Source organism: Halichoeres trimaculatus, unplaced genomic scaffold (genome assembly GCF_033239565.1).
Source record: "Halichoeres trimaculatus isolate MK-OKI-2021-1 unplaced genomic scaffold, fHalTri1.1 fHalTri1_scaffold_18, whole genome shotgun sequence".
Taxonomy (NCBI): Eukaryota; Metazoa; Chordata; class Actinopteri; order Labriformes; family Labridae; genus Halichoeres; species Halichoeres trimaculatus.
This window is the reverse complement of record NW_027437196.1, coordinates 14,831,560-14,847,869: the sequence shown is the minus strand read 5'-3', so window position 1 is coordinate 14,847,869 and position 16,310 is coordinate 14,831,560. Positions and strand designations below refer to the sequence as shown.

Below are 16,310 nucleotides of genomic sequence, written 5' to 3'. Positions count from 1 at the left end.
GAAGGTTCACTGATAAAGAGGTGTGTGTGTGTGTGTGTCCGCGGGAACCTCAGCTTATGTGCTGAACTACCGAGGGCATATTGTGTGTATTAAGTTTAACGTATGTGCAGGGATGTGGAAGACTGACTGTTAGCTGTGAGTACATAGTGTGTGTTTTTGTGTGTCTGTGTGTGAAGTGGGTTCACTGAAGCACGTAATAGAGACCTGGTGTTCGTAGCGTTTAGAATGATGACTCTTCTCTCCCTGTCCCTCCCCTGTCTTCCCCTATTTTCTGACTCCTTCTAAGACAAGGAAAACAGCAGAGGACAGGTGGAGAACACCTCACAGGAGGAGGGGGCAGCAGTGGAGGCAATGAGGAGGAGGAGGACAGGGAGGATGCAAGGAAAGCAGGAAGAAGGAAGGAACACATTAGCCTCTTTCCCAGAGTGTCACTCAAGCTGGCAGTGCCAGGCAGAGCTGACGCTCGCTGCTGGTTCACAGCCACACCCCGCCTTCAATAGGATTTATGTCTCGCTCTGATGGCGCTCAGACCCAGGGCTTACTGCCAGTTTATGCCTCTGGACTTCTTGCAGGATGAACAAGCATGAAGTGTGTAACTCATGCAGAGTGTGTAACAAGAAATGGTAGGCTAAGGAGAAGAAGCAAGGTTTGGAAAACCTAAAACATATGCAGACAAACTCTTAACTCTGGAGCTACAGTTAGCTTAACGTTGTGTGGCTACAATGGCCGGGTATTTTCTAAATTGAAACTTAATAACTTACACTCACACTCTAAAAATAGCAACACTTTACGTAATCAAAGAGCTGTATGTTTTTCTCTGGAGTTGGAGGAGACCAAAACAGAGCTCAAAGGAGACAACATCTTTCCAGTTCAACAGATAAACACAACCACAAGCCATAATGAATGTTTATGACATTGCACTGCAAAGCATTTTCAAACAACTTTACTTTATCAAAGTAAAGTTATTTCATAAGCAGCTTTGCTTGAAGCTGAGTATGGATCAACAAAAAACACCCCTTGTTCAGAAATGTCCAAAAAAGCCATGGTGATCAGCTAGAACATTAATCAAGTTTTAAATCAGAAAATCAAATCTTGTCATCTAATCTGTTCCAGCTACTGAAATCTAAGGAACTGCTCCTCCTCATAGTTTTATATCCCAATAACCCAGGGGTGAATATCTTTAAGTTTTTAATCCACTGGTCTGACAGAGCAAGCATTTTGAAGATCACCCTCTGGCAAATTAACATTTTCCCCAGATCAGATGAATTGATTATGAAAATAGTCCTCTGGAGCAGCAGTCCTAGTCATAACAGATTTGTTCTTAGGAAATGTGAGGGTGTTTTCCGGGGATGACAGTAGAATTACTAATAAGACTTCAGCCATCAGGCCTCTCACACCATCTGGCTGCTCATTAGCCTTGGACCATTCTGGACATGTTGTTTGTACTAGACTTGTTTCGAAGCAAGTTTATCTATTCCCCTGTATCTAGTTTTGCTTCTTTTCCTTCATGTGTGCAAATAACAGTGAAGCCAGCTTTGCCTCTTGACCCTCATTTCATGATATCCTTGTTCATGAAGCATTGTGTGCATGCTCAGTAATATGCCCAAAGTGCAGCCTGCAGCTCTGCCGGGACATCCCTGCCGCTGAGCTGCATCTTGACTGTAATTCCTCTGCATGCCAGTTCCTTCTAATAATCATGGAAATGGAAGAAAGCAGCAGCAGGTTATTTGTGCAGAGCAAAGCAAAACCAGAGGAGGATGGAGGTGTGTTTCCCTGTTACTGCAGACATTGATGAATGGCTATATCTGAAATAATTAAAAACGTACAAGAGCGTGGTTTCTACGGATCAATTCTGAGAATCAAGCTGCATCAATAGGCTTCCTTGTGCTTCGTTTTCAGAAACTTCTCTCGCCTCTCTTTAGATGTTCCCAGTGAACCCTGCGGGTGGGACTCACAGATTCAACGCTTTAGTTTAATCAATAAAGGGCTGCAGTGTCCTATCCTGCTCGTCTGTTTAAATATAACCTAGAGATACCTCTGCTGGAGAACCCATGACATCCAGTCAGCCTCTCACCAGAAAGACTTTACAGAAAGTCTCAAATGTACAATTTTCAACACTTTCAAAATTAAAGGGCGTGTAATTCCTCCCTTGTGTGTTAATCCCTGCTTTATTTTTGCATCAGCACTATCATGCACCATTAAATGAGTATAAACTGGCTGAATACAACATAAACACCTATAATGCTAAGAATCACGCTGTAATACACCACTGATTAGTTTTTCTGAAGCTATATTCTTATTTTACACTTGATTATATCTGATCTGCTGAACTGTGAAGCCTTTCTTGTCATAAAAACTATTATTTTGCTGCAAAGTAACAAAACCATAAATCCCCAAAAAACAGCACAACTGAGTAGAAAATGCTTCATCTGCTGCTTCTATAAGCAGATAATTGTCCTTATGCGGAAATCCAAGTTCTGGGTGCATGAGACACAGAGCAAAGTAGTCAGTATTCACACAGCACATCAGCTGTGTATAAAAACAACCAAAGGCATTTTATGGTAGCTTTAAACAAATGAAAAGCTCACGAAATAAAGAAGCTTTTAGTAAATAAAGGAGAGGAGGTTTAACTTGGAAAACAAGTTTTTTGAAGCCTTGATTTAGTTCATTTTGTTAAATCATTGGAGACATAATTTCAGTTCAGTTTATTATCCATGTTAAAGGTGCAGTGACTTGATTTAACTGTGTCATGGAACATCCACATGATAAATGCAGCTTCCTCCACCCATGCACTATAAGGACTCATGTCACCTATAATCTAGGAGATTCACTCTTATCTGATTATGATTGTGGGGTAAAGAGGATTTAGGTGCTGCTGCCTAAATGCTAGGCTGTACTGATTAGAGGCCTGGAGGAGGGCTTATGTAACCAGGAGACCGCAGAAGGTGCGCTCCTTCTAAATGACAAACTCCTCTCCTGTAGTACATCCGGACTCACGAAAGGCTAAATTAGATAATGTAGTGCCGTACTTACTGCTGCAGCTTGTTGCAGCTCTTTCTATAGCAACAGGTTATCACCTTGAGCGCAATAACTGACATAAAAACATCAAAATTTGATTTCAACAGGCAAGGTCAGCATCCAGTTGGCAGGCTTTTCACCAAATAAGCAAAATGTTGGGGGAAAAAAGTGTTTGCCAGAGAACATTTTTCTCCTAAAATGCTGATGCTTATTGATTTAACCTTCTGAAGATTGACCACAATCCACAAAGAGACGAAAGGATGATAGGAAGACCTCGGCTTGAATTTGACCCAAGGGCATATAATGGGAGAACGTTTGACTTTAAACTGACTTAAGGCCTTCAGTCTTATTTCCCTATCACCGCCTCCCTCCATCTTTAACTCGCACACTGTCAGAAACTGCATCAATACCCACAAAAGGCCAAATGCTTGCCTCAGTGCTGTAAAAGCCTGGGAGGAAATGGATGGATGGAGGGTAAGAGGCTGTCAGCAATAGCGATCCTGGAACAAGTGCGGTAAAGTTAGGGCACAAAGGTGGGCTAATCGAATTTTGTCAAGTCACAGATAGAGCTAATTTAACTTCTTATGCGCCACTTGTCCAAAACTGACCACCTAAACAACATTAGCTGACTTCATTTAGAGCTGCTGACCTCCTAATTCCTGTTCCTGAAGTGTAAGCGACTGTAAAGGCTAAGCTAAAAACTATATTCTGAAAAAACAACATATTTTTTTAACTCAGTAGCCACCTTCAAATGAAAGTTAAGATTAGCATTAAGCCACCTTTGGACAGTATTACTGTCAGCTTAGTGGCTTAAGGTAAAACACACTTAATGTTAGATTTGAAAGGTGTAAAATCTGTCTGTTTTGTTTTGCTTGTGCCAGGAAAATACTGTTTTGATCCTGATGTTCTGATGGTTAGTCGAATATGCTCTTGTACGAGTGGTCATTTAAGGCGTCTCAAGCAGCAGTTGTCCTGTGTCTTCTTCCCCACAGCCCTTTGTTGTTTTAAGTTTTTTGTTAACACTGTTTAAGTTTAGGACATTAAATAAAAAGACAAGTTACAGCTTTACGGTAACCTTTCAGCTAGGCACTCAAATCATGGTTAATTTTGTTCAAGTAGGGGTTGCACTAGCTAAAAACAGCATTTGGACACTAGCTATCATCGGCTAAGTGGCTAAAAGTTTCTCTTTCTGATTTGAGTTGTCATATTATAGAATTAGAAAGGCATTAAACTAGCTAACTTGTAAACAACGTACTTCAGCCTACTTTCAATGATATGCATGTTAGCATGCAAAGTTAGCTAAACAAAAAGCAGATAGGGCTTTAAACATTACTTTTTGTCTGTCTATTTTTTTACTAGTACGTCTCTACAGTACAGCAGTGAATCATTAAAACAGCGTAGTTCCCCATCCTGAGTGTGACATCATGGAAAAATGGCCGCCGTGTGGTGGATAGTGAATTAAAAAAAATAAAATGAGAAAAAAATGACCATTATTAGCATTAGCATTTTTGTCCAATACAGTGCTGTATTCTGCTGCAGCTTGATCATGTGGGATCACCTTTAGATGTTTCTGTGCTGGACTCAATTTGGCTGCTCCAAAGCGTGGGAGGACCAAACAGCACAAGTCTGCGTCCATACAAACCCATTGCTTAGCATTCCCACTAGATAGACTCGATTATTAGATAAGGAAAGACTAATGGTGCACATCCACATTAAGAGCGAGCACAAGGCTAGACACAGCTGATGTAGAGAGGAGTGAGGGAGATAGAAAACCCAACTTGAAAGGTCTGGCAAGTAGAAACATTGATCTTTTTAAAATGCTCTGAATCTTCAGCCATTATTTCCCAGGACTGCCCACACACTGAATGGACTCTAAAGTGAGGAAAACCTAAAGAGGGGAATGGTTTCTGTCTTAGAGTGAAGGTGTATTACAGCTTGAATATTTCATACCACATTGTTAATCCTCTAGAAAGCTTATATGGTAGCTCTGCATGAACACAAATCAAAGCACAAACACGCTGCTCCTGCACGCTGGGCTCCACATATATTAAAACTGAGCACAGTATGCATTCATGTAAAAACTAATAGCATAAATTTATGATACCCACACCGCAGCCTGACTCATGTGTTAATACTGAACCGCTCACTAAATCACCAGTTGTGAAGCGAACAGTTGGCGACATCCTGATATTTATATTACACCCCCTGCATATCATGCATTTCCTGAAAACAGACGGAAATGCATTTAAGAAATCTGATTGCACTCCGCGGCACATTGACAGATGACATCCAGCTGAAAAAAACACAGTGGCAGGTTTGAATTACATTTGCATTCATGTTATGTGCACGTAGCTCTTTCTTTGCAGAAAAGATGATGTGAAGTAATACATTTAAAGAGGAGAGATCAAAGCAGACAGTCGCTTTATTAGAGACTCCATTAAATAGGTACAAATATTTTACCAGCTAGGTGCTTGTCATGCATGTTGGCTGCAAATAGGATCTCAGAAGCACTTTATAATGCTTGATTATGCATTCTGTGACTACTAGGTAAAAATCAATCAGTATTTTTTTTTTAATCAATGATCTCTTACGATGACTTATTTGTACTAAGGGATGAAGTCTTGTACTTAAATAACAAGAGTTATTTGTTTTGGTCATGCCATACAGGGAGAATGTACCAAAGAAAAGTGGAGAAACACATAAACAAACTTTGTCTTGCAGTAAAGCATAATTAGTGGGTTGCTGAGTAATAACCTTTAATGAGTGGTCTTATGGCTGTAAAGAGTATTGTCCTAGTGACTAATAAAAAGGACTTTTTATCGAGTAATAAAGAGAGACTATGTCCATGTCTGTGCTGGGAATTAACTTTCGTATGTATATCTTTTCTTAGTTTAAAGTGTAAAAAGTAGATGCCTTACAGCAATGCAGCGTTTTGTACATGACTCCTCATATGAGCTTTGCTAAGTACCAACTCTAGAGCTAAAGCAGTGACTCACTGTGAGAAGAAAAGGGTCAGGGCTTTACAAATCCTTCTGGCTCCATATCAAGGATGACACGTTCTAATGGATTAATAGAAATTATAGCCTACAGTAAGGAAACAATGGCAACAGCCATTTGATATTGGATACAACAATCTTATATAATATAATAGCTCATGACAGTCATTTACCGCAGGCTTGGAGCTGTGAAAATGATGCTTTTATGCAATTTTTATGATTCTGTTTTTAATAAAACCGCCTAAACACACTTTTAATGGAAGTTCAGCTGAGGAGATTCTGCTGTGAAGCTCCTGCAGGTGTTCTTGTCAGTACAAGGGCTTGAAAGATCTTGTTGTGACATTAGGTCCTTGCTTTTCTCCCCGGATGCACACCTTTGACAAGCCAAGCACCAGATAGAAGCAGACACAAAGTAACTCCCTGCCCCTCCTCCTCCATCTCCTTCTCCTCACGCCACTAGGTCACTCAGCTAAAAGTCATGCAGTAACACAGAAAAGCCATAGCATTAACCCATGTACCCTTTGTTTTGACCACTGTATTCATTATTCATTGGAAAAGCTTCGCAAGGATCCAGCTCAGCATCCTGGGACATAACAAACAGGACTGCAACTCTTAGATTACTCACTCTCTCTCAGGGCTTCTTCAGCGACTATCATTCGCAGCACATCTTTGCACTTGTAGCTTTCATAGCCTCTTCTGTTCTGCTTGTAGCAGCTTTTTTTTTTGGGTGCGATAGCTGCAACCTTTTCAATTCTGCAGGGGTTTGCACAAACTCCCACAGCATGCATTTCGGTTATTGCTGATAAATGTAACCCTAGCTTGATTGACCCTTCTGAAAAGGTCAGTCCTCTCATGCTTAACCTTTACTTTAAGGGCAGAGAGTTCCGTAAAGCAGCGTTAATATCTGATTGGAGAGGACTGTGAGAAAAAGAGTAAGTGCAAGAGTGCTCTGATTGCGTTTGGTAAAGGGCTCAGTCGCCTTGTATGAAAGTACAGAGCTGTGTACAAACCTGGTGAGGGTATTTCTTTGGTCAAGGGCTTTGAAGGGTTTTCACTGCCCCCACAAAAGACTTCCCTGACCTTGAGGAGCTGCCATCTGACAGCTGAACACCCCCTGAGAGTCCACTTTTGAATGTACTTTCAGCTGTGGATAACCTCTGCGCAGTCGCAGGGCAGAGCCGTTACAGTGGCGTTCAAGTTCTCCTCGTGGAGCACTCAGCAGAACATCAATGCAATTTGAATTAGGGTGGGATTTCCCTGGAAGGTTTCACAGGCTTCCCCCACATGATACTGATCAGGTCAGCAATACCCTGATGCGTCTGGAGACCGAGGGCCATATTAAGGAGGTAAATCACTTTAAACATCCCACAGCTTATCAAATTACCCTGCTGCTGTCACCTGAGTTTGCCTTAAGTTAGGTATTGGCAGCCTCCTTATAATTGATTCTTGAGATATATGGTTTGCTCATGGAGGCTGGAGACAATTATTAAGCTGAGGCGGGAGGCCTGTCAATCACAAATCACTGGGTAAAAAGCAGCCTTGCATTACTAATACAGATAGGAAGAGCAAACATGTTTAGATGCTCTGAACTGTCAGTACTCTGCCCTTTTACCATATGCTGTCCGTGCCATTTTAAAATAAACACATATAGCTCTATAAATTGAGATCAAGGTGGATCAAGATTTGATCTATACGTGAGATTCTTTGATCTCTGCTGATGATTCTTCACTAGAGTCCTTCAACATTCAGCTTCCTTCATTCTACACTCCACATACTTAAATTTACTCTTCAAAGGGACTGTGAGAACTATCTGGAAAAGCTAGTATTTTTTTCCAGGATACAGTCTCTATTTCCCATGAGCACTTAAACCAACCATCGTGGGGACTTAGCTCTTACCAAGGCATGTGTTTGTTTTGAAGCAAATGAACGGAGATCACATCGTCTTTTTAACTTTACTTTCCTCTGTTCACGACAACTTTTTTACCAGCTATAATGCAACGAGGTAATGCATTCATTAACAGTTACAAAGGACTATTGTTTGAAACGTGACAACGAGCAAACTTTGTAAACTCAGTCGTATCATAGTTTAGTTACTGGCTGCATTTAGTACTACTCACAACACAGTGCTCTGAGACGTGTATGTCAACACTGCGGCTGACGTACTTGCAGATTATGTCTTGCCAGTCATCTACCAAGCAGAGCTAACATGGCCTCACTATATATCACTTAATTTCACTGATACACTCTTAACTTTGAACAGACCACTGCTGAATGACTGTTGCATGTGGGTTGGAATCATAGACTGCAGAAAACATGGACGTAGTCTCACTGACGTCACCTGTCTGTTTCTGAAACAGAAAATGAAGCACATCGGCTATAGCGGCCATATTGGTAGTGGCAAGGGCTTCCCATACAGCCATAGAGCGCCTATCGGTCACGTGACCCTCAGCTGTGCCTCTTATTGGGGGAGCTTGCAATCTCAATATCCTCTAAACGGCCGAGTTTGAAAAAAAATTCACCCCCCGTACAGTGGGTGCCGATAGTAAAATTAGCGACTCAGACAGGAGACGTATTTTGAACCAGGCTGTAAATAGGTTAATTTCTGCTTTGAAAATGGCTTTTTTTGGCTTGGTGTGTATGTGACTTCCAGTACTTCCGAAGCCAGCCTCAAGCAAACACCCGAGAAACAGCAGATTTTAGCGCTTCTGCATTGTCTCATATTCTCAGACCGGAGGTTGCCACTTGGTTGGAATGAACATTATCACAAACCGTTTAACCCGTGTTTTAGCCTTTAGCTTGTGTTCTATCACCTCCCATTTAGTTTTTTTGTGCTCCTCTGTCCATTTTGTTTTTACCAGTCCCACTCCAGTGTCAACCACTACTATAAAACGAATCAAAAAAAAATTTTCCAGCAGAGAAAAACGCAGATCTCTCGTCTCACTGCTGAGCTTCACCAGCGCCGTGGTGTTGTCATAGGGACTTCTACATGCCGTAAATCAATCCAGTCCTGGCCAGACAGGAAAACCGAGAAACAGGATCTAATCTCATTTATAGTCGTGGATTACTTTCAGGCATATATCTCGAGGTGAGACTTTTTCAAGATCACTTAGTAAGTCCTCACAGGGACTTTAATCTTCACATCAGATTCTTAAAACTATGCACTCATTCATATTTTACAATCCAGTGATGTATTCACCCCCTACATTGTTGAATCGATAGACAGATTTTGGATCTGGTCATGTTTCTTGAACTGGTTCTCCCAATTCAACAACCTACACTTATTATTCATCAACTGATCCTCATCATTCTTCATTTGTGCTCATGTTTCTTGAACCTGTGCTTCAGATTTTTTATTTAAGGCTCATGGTTCTTGGATATTATTCTATAGTTTTTGCAAAATCACTAGATTCCTGTAACTGTCCTTTATTTCTTAATCTATACTCTTGATTCTTGAATCAATGCTCTTGATGCTATCTACACTCTGTACATTTGAGCTAATGAACATGTACCTTCAATTTACATTATAGTATCCTAACTCTGCTGCATTTTCATAAACCATGCTGATTCTTTGCCCTGCTTACTTGAATCCACATGCAACGCCCCAAATCTGTAAAACCAAATCTTCAGTCTACACTCTTGAATCGTAAGCCTGCATTTTCTCCTCAATGAGAGAGTCTGCAGCAGCGCCGCACATGGTACACAGAGAAACAGGAGCTGTTTTTATTCCTCTCAGAGTGTGTGATGTTCCTTGGATTTCACACTGGTACCCCGTGCTTATGATCCGCTGACATGGAATATAATCCTGGGGCCAACCCTGTCCTGTGCTGCTCGGTGATGAGATCAGGATACTGGAGACCTAAGGTAAATTACCAGTGATTGGATTTCATCAAGGTTGACCTACCTAATTGGGAACTGAGTCAGACCAGGGATGGGGTGAGAAGGAGGAGGAGGAAGAGTTGAAAGAGATGTCATCATTTTAGCGAGCAATGACACTGCTACACTGTCGTTTTATTTCTGTAAGCTTGCTCCTGGATGAGTGAAACCTGCGTTGGATTGACGTAGCCCTCTTCTATACGTGCTATTTGTGGAAAAGGGAAAGCACTGATGACTGGCTCAGTTTGCATCAAACACAAGAAATGTGCTCTGAGTAAAAATAGTAAATGCCTTCAGACACATCGCTTTTCCTCAACACACCTGCAACAAACTTTTGACATCATCCTGTCAAATCCAAACTGAGAGACTAAGACTGAGACTGACACATGACAGCACACAGAAAAAGAGACGTGCTCCAATCCTTTCAGGAGAACTGTCGTGTCACAAATCATTGACAAATCTGCTCAGCACTGACACACTTAATCCCTGCACAGAATTCAACACTGGCGGCTGACGTACTTGCCAATTAATTTGTCAAAGCAAGTGCAGTCTAAATGTAGCTCCTGCTGTGATTTCACGATGAACTTTTCAGCGCCAGCACTATACATTTAACTTAACCATGATGTCTGCTTGCATGCTACCTGCTCACATGCATTTTTTTCTATATTTAGTCCAGCCCTAACAACTGTTGCTCCACACAAAGCTGAGATCCAGGCAGATGGGACACCCGATGACAGAACACAACACGCCTGTATACGACTCAAATAAATGGGCTCATGCTTATTTTTTACAGGTGGAAGGAGGCCTGTGAGAAAAGGTGTGCTTGTAATGTGTTGTGATCCAGGCAGAGTGTTCTGCTCTGAGTGTGATCAGGGGGTGTGAGATGGGGGCGGTGCAATCACACATCCCGTTTTGGTTCCCTACCTTGGCAGCCACGGAGGAGCTGGGCTTCTCCAGGAGATCCCACAGCTTCTTCCTCTTGTCTGGGCAGCAGGTGTTATCAAACTCTCCCTCGCCTTCCCTCTCCCTCATCGTCTCGGCCTCCCTCCGCAGCTCCTCGTTCATCTGCTCCTTTTTCTGGTGGTAGCGGGCCTGGCAGCAGGACTCCAGGTAGATCTCGTCAATCCCCCAGTAGTCTAACTCCTGGCCGAACGAAAGGGCGCACATCTCCTCCATCATGTGTAACTTCCCAGTGCGGTAAAAGTTCAGGATGGAGGTGAAGGCCCCAGGGTGGCGATCAAAGAAGTACTCGTTTTCGTTCAGGCTGTAGTCGTCGCAGACTTCCATCAGGGACTCATGGGTGTTGCAGTCTCGAAGCTTACCCAGTCGGGTTCTGGGTAGCCGGTCCAGCGTCCGCCATAAGACCTCATGGTTCAGACCTCCAACATTAAGGCGCACTCTTCGGGAGCGGGCTTTGGTTCGGATGATGTCGATGGGTTCGGGGGGCAGGGAGGGGGTGGTTCGGATGCTGGTGGGCTTGAGCCCTGCCGGTCCAATCCTCTCAGCCATTACAATGGAAAAAGAGACTAATTGAGGAAGATGGTGAAATTACAAAAAAAAGGAGGGGGTGGAAAAAAAGAGGGTCTAAAGTTTTGAATTAAGTGGGATCCTCTTTAGAAAAGTCCCTCCATGACTGAGAAAACAAGTAAGAGACAAGAAACAGTCAGTGAGATGACTGAACAACAGATCACTTACAAGTTCAACAAACTGAGCAATAAAAGAGCAGCTCTTAAAATGTTCATGCTCTTTGTATCACATGTCCCACCAAACAAAAATAAACCTGTTCCTTTCAAGCAGCACGAGGACACAGGCACAAATACTCTGTGTTTTCAGTCCGAAATAGAAACAGCTGCACAGCTATTGATCCCTTTCGTTACATTTCGAAGACAGTGTTAGACAGAATCAATGATTTTGTTTTAACACTCAATATGGCTGCTTTGCTTTGCTTTGCCCTCCAGCTCTGTTGTGACTGTAGTGAGGGGGAAGCAACTCCAGCTGGAGCACTACTTTCTATGCAGCCCCACCGCTCCAAACGGGACTCACTGAGTGGTTAGTCAGGAAACAAATAGACTGAAAGAAGCCTTGAAATCCACTGATATACTCTCCAGGGGGCAGACAAGTTTGAGAGCAGTTTGAATTTTTTATGGAACTTTTTAAGGCCTAAAAATGTTTAATATTTAAAATCACATACTCTATCTCAATGGAAAAACAAAAAAAATCTTAACTTTATTCCTTTTTTTAGTTAAGCAGAATGACCAATATTCATTCTTAAATTTGAATGAAAGTTGTTCACATCCAAGTCTTTCGTAATTAAAAGAAGCAGGTTGACATTTACTCGGTGACATCCTCTTACAGGATTGAATTAAGCGGATGTACATGAATGCAACAGTTTTTAGCGGTATTAAGCAGAGCCTCATCATTGGTACAATTTGCAACAGAGCAGCATTTTTACGATCCTAATCGTGTATGTGAATATCTAAGTATGAATGGGGAATAAAAAAGCAGAATCCTATTAGAAATCTGTACGTCCTAACGTGTTCTGCAGTCCTATAAATCCAGAAACACTGCATACCTGTTACACTACAACGTCTCCTCTCCTCCTCAGGTTTTTGTTGCCCTTACACCTTGCACAGAATGTAAATTAGTCTAAAATTTGAGCTCAGGCAACACAAAGGTTGGGCTTTCTGTGTTGTTCAATGTGGGTTCCAAATTCGTTTAAAAGTCACAGAAAACAGTTTCCCTCACCTTGCCGAGATGAACCACCTTTTGCATGCAAACTCCTCTCGTTCCTAAGGGAGTAGCGGATGAAAAGGGAGCCGGGATCCCCCTCCAGTCAAGCGGCCACAGCTGAGGAGAGAACTCCGCGGTCTCCGCGTAGAGAACGCGCGTCCCACATTTTGTTGAAAACGAGCCGCGAGGAGAAGGAAAAAAGCGTCAATGTCTTCATCTACAAAGGGTTATCGGGACGAAACCAGGGCTGTTTGTTTCGCCATTGAAGCGCTGGGGTAAAAAGAGTCCTGCCTTGCCTGCCTTCATCCAAATACAGCCTGGCGCGTGCGGAAGGAGAAGACTGGCTCTCTGAATCACTGTGTGCTGCAGACGTCGCGCGCGTAAAAGGCAACGGGAAGGAACGGGATAAGCGAACTGCGGAGTGTCCCGCTGTACACTACACGAGGAGGAGTAGAGGGGTGCCCGCGGGCTGCACCACGTCCCACACCTCACTGCAAATTGATACCATTGTTTTCTCTGAGAATATATTAAACAGAACGGCATTTGTGAAATGGGTGAAGCTGGTTGCTGGAGTACGATGGAGTGTTGGCACGTTTCTTCTTAATGTTAGTGTAATCATTTAGAAATTTGAGATCAGGTGGTGTTACACATAAAGGCACACACAGAGGCACAAGTGGTTCAGGTTTTGGATTGTTGTTCGTTGTAAATGATGTAGGCTGACAACTTGCCAGGGGCGACTTTTAGTGAAAATACCGTGAAATGTCATTTCCCCCTCTTTTTTTTTTTTTTTTCTTAATCCCGAGCTTTTATTTTAAAGCACTGTCAAGAATTTCCACTGGGAAAAAAATGTATTTAAAGAATAGATCAGGGTATTTCTCCAACCTCTCTGGAACACAAACACAATAAATTCAACCCCCCCTCCTCCCTCTCACACAGCCATTACAAGCAAAACATCTACAACCTCAAAGGTAACAAAAGAGATGCTCCTTTTGAAGCAAGCACAATATGTCACCTCATCTGGACACAGCAGAGCTGCAGATGGCCCGACCCTTTTTCCTGACCACTTGAGAGAGCGGTTAGCAGCAGCAGTGACAAGGCTCCAAGTAATCAAACCCCATCTTATCTATCAGCCATCAATATGTAATGATCTCCCCCCTCCCCTGCTCTTGAATGAATAAATAGTGATATTAAATTATGTATCCTATATTATCCCTGAGATCATTACCTTCAGAGGTGGAGTGCCCTCTTTTTTTCTCATCTCTTTCTATCCCTCACTCTCACTTCATATGACTACTGTTCAATACAGCACTAATATTTCCTCCATATAGAGCTTATGTGTCAGTTGAAATTTTCCCCTTAGGTAAGCGTTTTTCTCTGCAGAAATTTGATTACACGCTGCATATGTGTAATTGATTCACTCGCCATGTTCCTTCCTTCCAGTGACAAGTGATCAATACTGCTGCATTGAGTGGACAGAGCCTTCGTGAGTGTGTATGTATGTCTTAACTGTGTGGGCGCTGTTGAATGAAGGTCAAAGGTTTTAGTTGCCTCCACATGTCCATATACAGTAAATCTGTTGAACACAGACCCTGCAGTCCTACGTCTTATTTATGGCCTCACGCATGGGCCTGATTAATTATTTGAATGTGACTTCAGCACTCTGGCTCTGCAGCCACCTCTTTGCCATGCAAATTTGATTTGAATATGGCAAAATGGCAAGAGGAGTCCCGTGAAAATATGCATCCAGGGTGCAAGTATCCATCGTAAATGCACATTTGCTCATAAATTGAAAGTTGGCGTGATATTTTTTCATACGTTGACAAGATGAAGACATTAATTTGACAGAGTTCAGGGCTGTACTAGAGAAGCATCCCCCTGACCCCTAACTGACAGATGTAAATTAATCTCTTGGAGACAACAAAACTGCTGATGACACACCCGTTCCTCAGTGTAAAGGGAAATGATTGGGGGCAATTGGCTGTGTCCCCTTTCATTAATTATTATCAAACTGGCAGCCAATAACCAGCTCAGGGAGTCATGGTGCAAGACGTAGTAATGATACCAAATAATCTGCAGGGCAGGATTTTTTGCAGTTGCCAAATCAGGCAAATATATAACATGAGATATTGGTCTTTTTGAAGCAGTCCCTCTTAACACCACCTGCGTGTACAGTCACTCAGAAAACCTGCAGCAAGCACTTTCTGTTAGGTGTATTTCTCTGCCCTCAAAGTAAGATAAAGACCACTAAATATTTCTTTTCAAGAAGTTATCAAAAAGGATGATGTTTCTCAGGTTCTTTTGTTTGATTGTTTACTATTGTGTACCATTACTGTAGCCTTTTTCTGGTGTTGCTTCTCAGATGCCGGTAGCCACCCTGTAATATTTGTAAGTTATGAAAGATGGTGGGAAGAGCATAGTCAGGCTTTGTGATCACATTCTGCCTTTTTCTGCAGAAAAAAAGGGTATCACCTGCTACATTCTTACATCAACTCACACCTACTTCTTGCTGAAGTTTTGCAACTTCTTGTGTGAAAAATATTCAGCTGTTAGCATTCGCACATGCAGCTTACTCTGCGACTTTCAGGAAGTTGTCAGAAGTAAGACAAACTAGCATGTTGGTGTGGCTGACAGTGATGGAGTCTACCACGAGGTCAATTAACCTTTGCTGTCTGTGTTTATCAGAATACATCACACAGTGTGATGGGACAATGGGGATTAATGGTGGATGGCAAGAGCAACAACAGATTTAAAGATTAACGTAAGGAGAAACATTCTGAGAGGATGCAAATTCAAACACAAAGTTTCTAAAAAGAAAGTACAACATTGGTGCTGGGAAGTAAACAAAAAGGCTGCAAGAAGATTAAAAAGTGTGTATTAACAGTGAGTCCATGCAAATTATAAAAAGTGAGGACATAAATCACAGCCAAAAAACACTTCTAGCCTATAGGAGGCGCTGTGGCAAACTGGATTTGGTGGAAGATATTTCTCAGTGAAACATAGTCACAGAATGACATGTTATGTTTTTAAATGCATCGTCTTTCTGTGAGTATCTTCTTGACTGCAGCGATGCTCTTGAGACCAAATTCCCAGGAAAGAAAGTCAAAAAGAGGAGCTCTCAAAGCTCAGAAGCTAAGCTAACTCCACAGTCATCTCCAGCTTCTCTCTTTGAGAATGGATTCCCATCAATCCCAGACTAAAAAAGAGTTGACTGACTACCTCAGCTGCCTCATCTCTTTGCTGTCACTGCCTGCTGTATTTTCCCTTTCCAATTTGTCATAAAATGTGTCCACTCCATCATCCAAACAACACTGCGGACACACTTACAGTCCACAGCTCCTGCCTCTGACGCTGAGAGACACGCTGTCATCTGTTCATAACGCCTTCATTAGAGAGATACACTACAGTTCACAGTGAGCTCCCCCCAAGAAGCTGGATGTATTCGCTCATAGATAGAGAAAATACTGCTGCATTGGGCGCCTAAAGTATTAAAGTGCTGTGTGGAATGTGAAATGAGTCTGTGTGTGGTGGAAGAGATAGAGAGGGAGAGAAAGAAATGTGGATGGCTGTAATTTACTGTGAGCTTCTGCAGGAGCTGGAGAGCAAGAGTCACATTCAGTTCTATTACAATAATAAGCATTCAATCAGTGCTGGTCACCTTTCTATATATAGAAGCTGCTATACTTTGATGGAAAA

At 42.2% G+C, this 16,310-nt stretch overlaps 2 protein-coding genes across 2 annotated transcripts in view; one reads left to right on the top strand and one right to left on the bottom strand.

Annotated features, from left to right (window-relative positions):
• kcnb2b (potassium voltage-gated channel subfamily B member 2b) overlaps positions 1–13,080 on the bottom strand; it is a 104,894-nt gene extending 91,814 nt beyond the window's left edge. Inside the window, exons 1-2 of the mRNA XM_074693123.1 lie at positions 12,633–13,080; positions 10,812–11,520 (exon numbers count right to left, since the gene is read on the bottom strand). Of these exons, the coding sequence (XP_074549224.1) occupies positions 10,812–11,396 (585 nt within the window). The 5' untranslated portion in view covers positions 11,397–11,520; positions 12,633–13,080. The remainder of the gene's footprint in view (positions 1–10,811; positions 11,521–12,632) is intronic.
• trpa1b (transient receptor potential cation channel, subfamily A, member 1b) overlaps positions 9,741–16,310 on the top strand; it is a 52,282-nt gene continuing 45,712 nt past the window's right edge. Inside the window, exon 1 of the mRNA XM_074693120.1 lies at positions 9,741–9,875. The gene's annotated coding sequence lies outside the window, so the exon portion shown is untranslated. The remainder of the gene's footprint in view (positions 9,876–16,310) is intronic.